At 39.5% G+C, this 11,550-nt stretch overlaps 1 protein-coding gene across 1 annotated transcript; it reads left to right on the top strand.

Moving 5' to 3' along the window:
- Positions 1-247: 247 nt before the first annotated feature.
- LOC131244534 (polygalacturonase-like) lies at positions 248-5,228 on the top strand. The gene is made up of 4 exons (XM_058244079.1): positions 248-738; positions 2,813-3,102; positions 3,904-4,132; positions 4,927-5,228. The coding sequence occupies exons 1-4, from the start codon at positions 313-315 to the stop codon at positions 5,143-5,145; spliced, it is 1,164 nt and encodes a 387-aa protein (XP_058100062.1). The 5' UTR covers positions 248-312; the 3' UTR covers positions 5,146-5,228.
- The last annotated feature ends 6,322 nt before the right edge of the window (positions 5,229-11,550 follow it).

Raw genomic sequence — 11,550 nt, 5'->3', positions numbered from 1 at the left:
TGGGTTCCAAACAAGTGGATGGTTGAATGAAAAATGGGTAGGTTACAATTCAACTATCTGAATTTGGACGGTAAGGATTTGCATCCATCTAGGCCAATATGATAGCAGATGTACCATTTCTTTCCAAGAAGGGCACTTCAGTAATTGAATCATAAAAAATAGAAAAAGGCTGCAAAATCTTTCAAATTCGGCGCGGCTATCTTCAAAGTCTCAGCATTCCTAACGAACCTATTACCGAATGCTATATAAGTAGCACCAACGGCATTAACTTCCATCATCAACACCCTCTCTCTCTCTCTCTCTCTCTCTCAAATGGCTCGGTCCATCAGTTTCATTCTCTCCTTTATTTTCTTCTACTTTCAATTAGCCAATGGAGCCTACAACATAATGAACTTTGGAGCAAAAGCCGACGGTAGGACCGACACAACCAGACCATTTCTTAGTGCATGGTCTGCTGCTTGCGCCTCATCTCAGCCTGCAACAATCCTAGTGCCCCGTGGATCATATTTGTTGGGCCCCACAAACTTCAAAGGCCCATGTAAAAATACAAAAATCACTATTCAGATCGACGGCACCTTCATCGCTCCGTCCAATTACGCATCAGTAGGACCATCTGGCCACTGGCTGTATTTTGATACTGTTCAGGGCGTTTCGATTTATGGCGGGACCCTCGACGGACAGGGAAAGGGCCTATGGGCCTGCAAAGCGGGCAATCAGAATTGCCCAGCTGGCGCAGAGGTACATAAATTATAGTAGTAAATATAAAATTAGCAATTAGGCTAATGAAAGATTTAACCTCATGAATTTTCATATTTAATTTAAGTATGGATGCATGCATGCATGCATGTGTTTGTGAAGGGTTGCTATTGTAATTTCGAGCTTGGTGTGATAAAATGTCCTTAATTATTGCATATTAGCACAAAACATCCGGCCTTGTTGTTGTATTTTTCACTTTTTTAATTGTTGTGGTCGGTTGTATTTATTTAATTTTATTTCATTAGTACTCTTTAGCACTTACACGTTAGAGATACACCAATTTAATGAGCAAATGACTTTTTGGTAATTTTATTTCTTATAGCTATTCATCTAAAAAAAAATAGTAATATATATATATATATATATATATATATATATATATATATATATATGGAAAAGGTACTATGCGACACGACCTCACGAGTCCGTCCCATGAGGTCGAGCTATGTGGGCCCCACAATGATGCGTTTTGAACATCTACCCCATCAGTCAGATGCACCATTCCATCGTGGGCCTAGGTCTCAAAAATCAAGTCAATCCGTGACTTGTGTGGGCCACACCACATACAGAAGTGGGGAGCAGCCGTGCACCATTAAAACATTCATAATTATTTTTTGGGCCCACCGAGATGTGATTTGCAAATCCAGCCCATCCATTATGTGTGTCCCACTTGGATGAGGGTTCAGACCAAGTTTCAACAACATTCAAAACTCTTATGGGCCCACCAAGTACTTTTATATGTTTTAACGGTGTCTTCACATGATTTTAGCTGGTATGGCCCACCTGAGTTCCGTATACGGCTGATTTTTGAGATATCCCATAATTTAGAGGGGACCCATCAAATGCACAGTGTTGATGGTCGACACGCATCATGGTGGGGCCCACACGAGCTTATCGTGAGGTCGAGCGCATAGTACCTTTTCCCATATATATGTGTGTGTGGGGGGGTCGACCACATGGGAACTTCCTTTGAGGTCGAGCTGTGTGGGCCCCACCATGATGTGCATAGAACATCTACCTCATCAGTTAGATGCACTATTTCATAGTGGGCCACGGGCTTAAAAATCAGGTTAATCTATGACTTGGGTGGGCCATACCACATACAACATTTGAAAGGGGTTAGCCTCCCATTAAAACATTCATAATTATTTATTAGGCGCACTGAGATGTGGTTCACAAATCCAGCTCATCCATCGTGTGTGTCCCACTTAGATGAGGGGTCAAAGTCAAACCAAGTTTCAGATCCAAAACTCAAGTGGCCCCAACCAAGTACTTTTATATGTTTTGTGCATGTCAGCACATAGTTTTAAATGTTATAGCCTACCTGAGTTCCGTACACAGCTGATTTTTGGGATGGGTCTACTCACGGATGTATAAGACCATCTGATTGCTGTAATTTTTTGCATGGAAGAACTTAATGGACAGTCAAGATAGATGGCATGCAGGCCAATGGGTCCAAATACAATTAGGTGCAGGGTAATGTTTCCATGCACTTATTTTTTTTCTAAGGTTTCCATGGACTATGCCCACTGAATCATTTCTCATTTATATTGGGTAGTTTTTGCTAATTCGGCACCTTTGGGGCCCGCCATCCACATGCATGCATGCAAACGTATCAAGATCATTTGATCAGTCTGATTTTCAAGATATGCTCCATCTACAACGAGGCCCACAATTTGGATGGTCTGATTTTTGTACATCAGTGCAACGTGCGGATAAGGAATCACTCTAACATTAGGATATGCCCAAAAAGGCATGGCTGTTTCACTATCAGGTGGGCCACAAAGTACGAAGTCAATGGCTAAAACAATTATTTTTTTATATGCCATGGCCCACTTGCTGACTGCTGTGTTTTTTTGGGGTAAGATCCAAACACTGACCCCACCTGATGGAAGCTTCAGATCTCCTGCACTAGGATGTACTCCTCCGTTGACTACTAAGTATAGGAAATATGTTCGGTTTCGTTTTGTTTTTTTTTTTTTATATTAATTGTCCGATCCGATGCGATGGATTCAGATATCTAGCAATACTAATTTGCTATGGTGCGCACATGCAGTCACTAACCTTCAACAACGCCAAAGACATCTTGATCAGTGGCCTAACATCGATCAACAGCCAGCTCTATCACGTGGTGATCAACGATTGCCAAAGCGTGATGATCCAAGGGGTCAAGATCATCGCACCTGGCAACAGCCCCAACACGGACGGCATACATGTGCAGCAATCAAGGGGTGTGACTATCACTCGCACAGGCATTAAGACGGGCGATGATTGCATCTCGGTGGGCCCAGGCACAATGAACTTGTGGGTCGAGCAAATCTCTTGTGGGCCCGGGCACGGCATCAGGTAAGATCCTAGCCGTCAGGAAAGGCCAACATGCAAAATCACATATGGTACTCAACATATATGGTTAGGATCATGTACGCTGACACATGAAAGTGGTGTTAGGCTGGAAGGACGGTTCGGATCAAAGTATGTACTATCCGTCTTCTCCAATCTAATACAAACATTTCTAAATCGAGGTGTGGGGACCATCATGATGTTTTAATAACATCCAATCCGTCCATCATTTTCGGCCCCTAGTGCTTCCCATTTTTGGCAAAAATCCCGACTGATCCAAAGCTTAGTAAGGCCACACCAAAGGGAAGATTTGGGATAGAGACATGCTCACTATTAAAAACATTCGAAATTGCATTTAAGGCCCACCGTGTTTTATATATACCATCTGATCCATTTATAATATGCATCCAACAAGGATGAATGATACCCAAAAAAATTCAGACCATTCCAAGCTTCGGTGGACAACAACATGTGATTTTAGAGGTTTTAGGAATGGTTTTTACATGATGTGGCCCCCTTGAGTTTTATATCAACCTGATTTTTTGGATTCAAGGACAAAATTAGAGTGTACATATGATGGACGGATTGGATTCCATTAAAACATCACGGTAGGTACCACACGTAGGTTTGTTATCCTAGAAACGTTTGTATTGGGTCTGGTCTCCAGCTCATTTGCACCATAGGACGCTTAAAGCTAGTTGCATGGGAAATAATAACAAAATTAAAAACAACGTATGTAATATGCATAGACACATGCATGACATTGACGGCTTGATACTAACGTGCGCATGTGTGTGGTTGTGGCAGCATCGGAAGCCTTGGGAAGGACCTCCAGGAAGCAGGGGTGCAAAACGTGACTGTAAAAAATGCCGTATTTGAGGGAACGCAGAACGGACTGAGGATAAAATCGTGGGGAAGGCCCAGTTATGGGTTCGTCAGAGGCGTCGTTTTTCAGGACGCTATCATGAAAAATGTCCAAAACCCCATCATAATCGACCAAAATTACTGCCCTCACAACCAAGGTTGCCCTGGTCAGGTAAGCATTTCAAGGGCATATATGGAAACTTACTCTTATTTTGCTTCTTTGGGCCTAGCCCATAGTCCAAAAGACTGGCCCATGGTTTGCCTGGTGGGCCTACCGGTCCATGTCTATCCTGCTATGGCTTCTTATTTGGCCTGGGCTTGGCCTTCTGCCATTATCTGGACCCGGATCCAATTGGGTTCGGAAACCATCAAGCTGGGCTTTAAAAAAAAAGATCATTTACACAGCTTGGCCCACCTGATGGATGGATTAGATCACGCACAAATTTGCCAGTTGTATAAATGGGCCCTTTTACATGTGTGTATCTTAAATTAAAAAAAAAAATTAAAAATTAAAAAAAAAATTATTTATTATTATTATTATTTTTAAATCACTATCAGCAACTAACTGGACCGACTAGATCTGACCCAACTTTAACCAGGTCTCTCACATGGACTCGAAATCTTTAATCAGATACCTGAACCCAAACCAATTCCTTAATAGGTCCACCTGTACCCATTAAAACCGAGTTGGGTCTATTAGGTACCAATGGGTCCGAGTATCCATTTACAACCCTATGCCTTTTGGGCCATGCTTGGACTGAAACATGTGAGCCCGTTGGCCAAGATCAGCCCTAAAATTTAAGCCAGTTTATAATCAGGCTGGGCTCAGGCTACATCTAAGAGCCCATCAGCTGGCTAGATTATGAGCCAGTGATACAAATTGCTATTTTATTTCCCTTCTCTTTTCCATAACTAGAATTATTTTTTCCAACATTTCTGATTTTTATTATTTATTTATTTTTTCAGCATTCGGGTATAAGAATCAGTCAAGTGAAATATAGCAACATCCAAGGAACTTCGGCGACTCAAGTAGCGGTGAAATTCGACTGCAGTGCGGTCAATCCATGCAAAGCCATTGGTTTGCAGGATGTGAAGCTTACTTATCAGAATCGGCCGGCACAATCTTTCTGTAAGAACGCTGATGGAACGTCTGGCGGTTTTGTGGTCCCACCGAGCTGTCTGTAAATCATTGTTGTCATCATATAAACATTGTCCCAATTAATTGGGGTAGGCTATATAGCTGTCTGTAAACATACAGGGATTTTTTTCCCTCTACCATCTAATTAAAACTCGTGATTATGTAGAATTTAAAAAATAAAAATAAAAAAATCATATATCCATCTACGATGATGAAAGAAATATCATGACCCATTCATGTTAAGCACAACTTGAGGTGGGGTTGCTGAGGCTATCACTGTTCTATTGCCAAGGAAAATTCTGTATTCACTATTGACTATAATTCCCTGTGTCCTTAATTTAGAACCGTACATTAGGCATTGATTTGATCCGTGCTTTCTATCAAGTGGGCCTTATTGCCTAGGGTATGTAACTAAACATCCGCTCGCATGCTGCTAACTTTCCGAATGGTAGCCCTACAAATAGATCACAAAACACAAATATCCATACTCAACTAGCAAAAGTCCTCTGATTGATAGGTGAGATCATTCAATGTGAATTTTTGAGGCACGTAGGGCCCACCTATCCACGGTCAAGATCATGTTTATATTTACATGTATGGTTGGAAGAGGTATCATCTTTGCAAAGAAGAACGACTGAAACGGTGCAGAATTTAATCCTTTTATGAAAATATCCACGATCTAATCAAGTGAGCCAATAATGCGAACCATGACATCACTAAGAATAACTTTTTCACCGATAAAATAGTAATCAACTTCAACATGCTTCGTACATAGACAGGATTTGAGGCAAGAGAGATGGCATTTGGAGCCAAAACAGTTCGACAACAGAATGAGCAAGCGAATGATATTGAGATTCCATGCTCGATCAAGAAATGGTTGACTGCTTCTTAGCCCGCTAGGAAATGAGATTGTCACAAAGGAAAATAGCAAAACTTAATGTGGATCTACGATCATTTGAATCACTACCCCAGTCAGCACCATAATAAATTTAAAGAGTAGGAGAACCTTTCTGAAAATGAAGACCATGTGTAACGGTGCTTTTGAGAAAGCAAAGAATCTATTTAATTAATTACTAATCAATGAGATGCGCAAGGAGCATGCATGAATTGACACACCTAATTGACGGCAAAGGAAATATCAAGCCTAGTGATGGTGACATATTGTAAAGCGCCCACAATGCTCCGATATTCATGAGGATATAAAAGAACATCACCATCACAGCAAGAGAGGTTAGACTCAATCACCACAGGAGAGCGTAAAGACTTTGCACCATCTATCTTTGAGCGACGCAAAAGATCCATGACATATTTGTCACGCCCTGAAATTCGGAACCTGAGTTGGCCAGGCCCAAATCTGAAACCGGGAAGCATGAGGTTATAATATGATAAATTTCAATTTTCATCACGTAATTTTCATTCAATTACATAGGTAATCAGAGACCAACTAAAAATAAATAAATGGTATTTCATTCTCATTAATGGAATTGTATACTATTTCAATCATCCAACTTTAAGTAAACTTTATTACATTGAAAACTCAATTTCCACCCACCTAATTACAAATATATTGAAATTTATTTAATAATAACCAAAAAAAAAAATTCTACATGTTGTCCTTGTTGTATTTGATGTCTTAAATCTAATCAGATTCTGCACAGATTTTTCGCGCAACTGCGGAAGTGCGGGATTTGTTTCCGATTTTGTTTGGGATTCTTCCTATATATATATATATATATATATATATATATGGGTGTAAACGAGATTGGGAGGTATTATTCTAAGGGATTCTAAAGCTTTCTAAAAGGGTTCTAGGGTTTGCAAAAGGTGTATAACAACGGTGAGATTCAAGCTTGTTTGAATCAGGTAAATCTTTTCTCTTTATAATTTCTACTTTCATAGTGAAGATAAGTCGCTTTGTGCCGTTGTTTTTTTTCGAAAGGATTTTTCACGTTAAATCTTTGTGTTCTCTTGTATTTACTTCATGCACTTGGATTGCTATTCTAGGTCTATCTCTGTGTGATTCTGCAGTCCAAACCCAACAGGCCTGTTGGCTCCTCACACTCAAACCCTAGAAAACAATTGTTTGGTTGTGAGTGCGATAGTGACTCGTAGGGTTACTTCAATCCTAAGTCGGGATTTACATGTTACTATTGTAACACATTTCAATACATTAAGCAAAAAATCAATATCAAAATAACTTAATAATTCTTATATCAAATTCGATTTAAGACATATATTACAAAAGGCATAGATTCGAAAGGAGGTAAAATAATTATCTTTACATAACTTGAGAGTAATTACCCATGATGAACTTTTAAGAAATGACCCTGGACAGATCATTGCGTGATATCTTTTATAAAACTACCCGGCACAAAGTACCATGTAACATCTTTTAAGAGTTAATCAAGAGCAGCACACCTGTGTGTGTATCTTTTAAGGAATTACCTAGGGCAGAGTACCAATGCCGATCTTTCTAGAGTGACCCTGAGCAGAGCACCCGTGCATGTATTTTTTAGGAAAGTACCCAAGGTAGAGCACCCATGTAATATAACTTGACAATATGAAATGAAAATCACATAACAACCCAATACTGAATAAGTGTCATTTAACAATTTAAATAAATTGTATCTATTAATAGCAAGCATGGAAAAGAAAATTGACACAATTGAAATTAACATTTAATTCACATTATGTAAGGAAATGGAAATACATATCAAACATATAAAATCTATACAATCATAACGATGAAATAAAAAGAAACAACACAACACAATATATATATATATATATATATATATATATATATATATATATCCTACTTGATTTGTGAATAGATATTCTGATGTGAAAGAATCCCACGTCTGGTTGTAATTGCTAGCAATTTGTGGAGGTCTGGATCTTCTAAGTGGTTTTAACGAACCACGCAACATATACACAATTCATTATAAATATTGTTCGGCTAAGTATGGACCTGTTCTTCATGCTTCTTGGGATTCAATTATGATACATGATATGTGGCGTTAGAGTTCTTAGTTCATAAACCAATATGTGGAAAAATAACGGACTGGCTCACTGAGTGAGGGTGCAAATAGTCGAATTGCACACGAATGTAATTGGTAAGGTCTGGAGCTCCATTCAATCAGACGGAAAACATGAATTACTCACTTGGGATGCTAAGAGGAATAATCGAAGTGGAAGAACATCCCAAACTCAACAAAACAACGGCAAGACTTAACAATGATTGCGTGCCTTGGTGGGTGAACTCGTCACTTCCTAACAACCTGTCTCTGCGATCTCTCTCTCTCTCTCTCTCTCTCTCTCTCTCACACACACACACACACACAGTCCCTCTCTCTCTATTTTGATTCTTCCTATTTTCTCTCTCTTTTCTGTCTTCTTTTCCCAGATCAGCGATCGTTGTGGGGGCAACTCAGTGGTTCAACTTGGGAACGGCTCCACACTTTGTGTATCTTTCTTCTTTCTTTTCTCGTTAGTCTTTTTCTCTTCATGGTTTTCTAATCTCTCCCAATCTCAAGATTTCTTATTAAACAATCTCTAGATGAAAGCAAGCGTTTTAGGGAGGTTCGGAGTCGAGTTACATAAGGAGTCATGTGGTAGGTGTTCGGAATAGAAGATGAAGGAGAAGATTTCGGGGGTGTAACATCATATTGTTGAGTTTTGTACAGGCATGACAATACTAGGTGGGGTCCACTGGAATGCTTATGACGGATCAAATCATATAATGGATTCATCAGGCTGAGATAAGGTGTTGGGTGAAGAATGAAGTAGATCCGCAACTAGGTGGGCCACATGACAAGGAACGACAAAGATGAAGGATGGCCATTGAAGGCCTTCCTGCTGGTTGGTGAATAACTTGTATTTCTCAATTGGGCATCGTAACTGATGGATGATTAGATGGGAAGTGAGGAGTGGGGAGATGTATGAGTGCTGGGAGTTTTGATTTTTATAGGGACATGGTTAGCGGATTACATGAGGATGTGCAACTGATGGCAGTGCTAAATGAGGTCCTTAGTATTGTTTGAAAGAAATATACTCCGTTCATTAGGTTTGGTAGATGATAATGGATCATGTTTATTTAAAATGAGGCAGATCCATGATTCAGGTGGGTCGTAAAACAAGAAATAGTGAAAATGTCAACGGTTGAGATTTATCGAAGGCTAGCGACTGATGAGCGGTGTGGATTGCCCCAAAGGGTCCCAACATAATGGATGGTCATGCACAAGTGGGTTGAGGTGCAGCACAAATCGAGCAGAAGAAGGAGGGAGAGAGAGTTAGAGAAGCGGAAGGTGGTTGTTAACGTGGTGATGTGCCTATGCACGTCATTGATTTTTTTTATTTTTTTAAGCAGTGGGCCCCACCAAATATGTTTAAGTAAAATCTACACCATCCATCCATCTTGCTAGATGATGTTAAGACATAGGCCAAGAAACGAGATAGATTCAAGGGTAAAGTCAGCCACACCAAAGGAAATAGTGGGACTATTGGGAATACCTTCTATTAAAAGAAAAAAAACCGGGATGTTACATTCTACCCCCCTTAGCAAAAATTCTGTCCCCCAAAATTTACTACACTAATGTGTATACTAAAGTCACGTGATGCATTTGTGATGGCATTGCATTGCGTTGTCATTTTCTTTTAATTATGACGTTCCATTAGGTGGTGGCTTGCATATTCATGTGTGAAGCTTGTTTCTTTTTCTTTGAGTTTACAAATGAGATAGTGCTCTCCTGGTTGAGGTTATTATTACTGAGTAGAGTCTGATTGGGGTCTTTTTTGCTGTGAGCATGGTGGAGGTAATTGATGCAGTTGTCAAAATTGTAGTGGCGATCCTTGGTGTAGTTGAGATAGTTATTGCAAAAGGTCTTGTTAGGATTTATTTACCAAGGTAGTTGACATGGTTGGGGAGAATCCTGGTGCTGCGATTGGGTTCTAAGCATTGCGGTTGAGAATCTGAATGTTGTGGTAGCCAGTATAGGCGGTCAATGTTGTTCTTTGATCCTTAGTCCATTATGTGATGGTTGTTGTGATCTTGTTCTAGATCCTAGATTCTTTCTTCATCTGCTTCTGACTCTTTACCTAACCTAAGTTGACTAATCTACTTTGGAGCTTGGGCGTCTAACTATGGAGCATTATTTGCTCGTGTGTTGAGTCCTTGTATTATAAGGTAGTGGCATTGCATTCCTGCATCTCATCGCTCTATAGTGGTGTTGGGTCATCATAACCTTAAGATGGATTTTCATATTACTGAGGTGTGTCCACGTAAGGTTGAATCACGTTGTTTGAGGATGGTGTTGTGGCATATGTGTGCACATGATTCTGAGGTTCTGGCGCCTGTCCTTCTAGGCTTTGTTGTTGATGATGGAGAGATCTAACATGTAGGTACAGCTGTTGAGGTGGCTTCTAAGATGTCTCGAGGATAGTTCTTGTTGTCGTGATCTCAGTTACGACTGTAGTGCCTCGGCAGAGATGATCTCTAGGTGACACTAGTGTTGCAGAGTACGGTGTGAATTGTTAGTACGTAGATGGCGGCGTAGGTTGTGGAGATGGTCTGTAGACTTGTTGAAGCAATGATCCTTGACTCTGTTGTTGGCGAAGCTGAGACGGTTGTTGACTTGAAGGCTCGGGTGTCCCTTGAGTCTATGAATGTAGTAGTTTCTAGGATGTGGAGATGACAATTGTGCTAGGACTTAGGGTGAGATGATCGGGCATGGCGTGCAACATGGTTTTCAAATTCTCAATTGTAGCAGGATTTTCAGAGTAGGGTGAGAATGGCGTGGATGTTGGTTTGGTCGAATGTTGTGTCCAATTTAAAGTTTTTCTGACAAGCTACCAAGGTGGTAAGATTGTATAAGGCCTTAACTATTCTACTCACAAGAAATCTGCTCCCAAGTGCATCGTTCCAAGGGTTCCTAATGGATCGCTGTGACTTGTATCGTTTACAAGTATAATTTATGATAAATTGGAAGGAAGACTAGTATGATGAAGATTTTATCATATTAAAAAGAAGATTAGATGGTCTGAAAGAGTTATAAATGGAACTTCAAGAGAATTTAAGTTGAAATATATATTAAGGTTCATGTTCAGAGAATTTAGGTTCTGAAGTATCTGCTCTCACTATTAATTCAAGGGATTATATGTATTATAGACTTCGAATTTTTTTAAAAGAAACATCTATAAGTTTAATATCACAACATAAAATTTCAGCACCACGCAATGTCTACAGAAAATACTAAAATTCAGAAAGTGAGAGCTGTTTAGAATTGAACAAATTTTGGACAATTTAATAACAACCCAAAATTGGTATATCAAAAGTATGGAATTATAACTTCTAATTATTTTTTTATGAAATTAAACTTATCCATATATGATCTGGATTTTGAATCACCTCAATTGGAGTTGTAATTATTTAGTTATGATTTTTTGAAAATAAT

This window comes from Magnolia sinica, chromosome 4 (genome assembly GCF_029962835.1).
Source record: "Magnolia sinica isolate HGM2019 chromosome 4, MsV1, whole genome shotgun sequence".
Taxonomy (NCBI): domain Eukaryota; kingdom Viridiplantae; phylum Streptophyta; class Magnoliopsida; order Magnoliales; family Magnoliaceae; genus Magnolia; species Magnolia sinica.
Note: the sequence above shows the minus strand (reverse complement) of the source record. Positions and strands in the feature narration are given on the sequence as shown.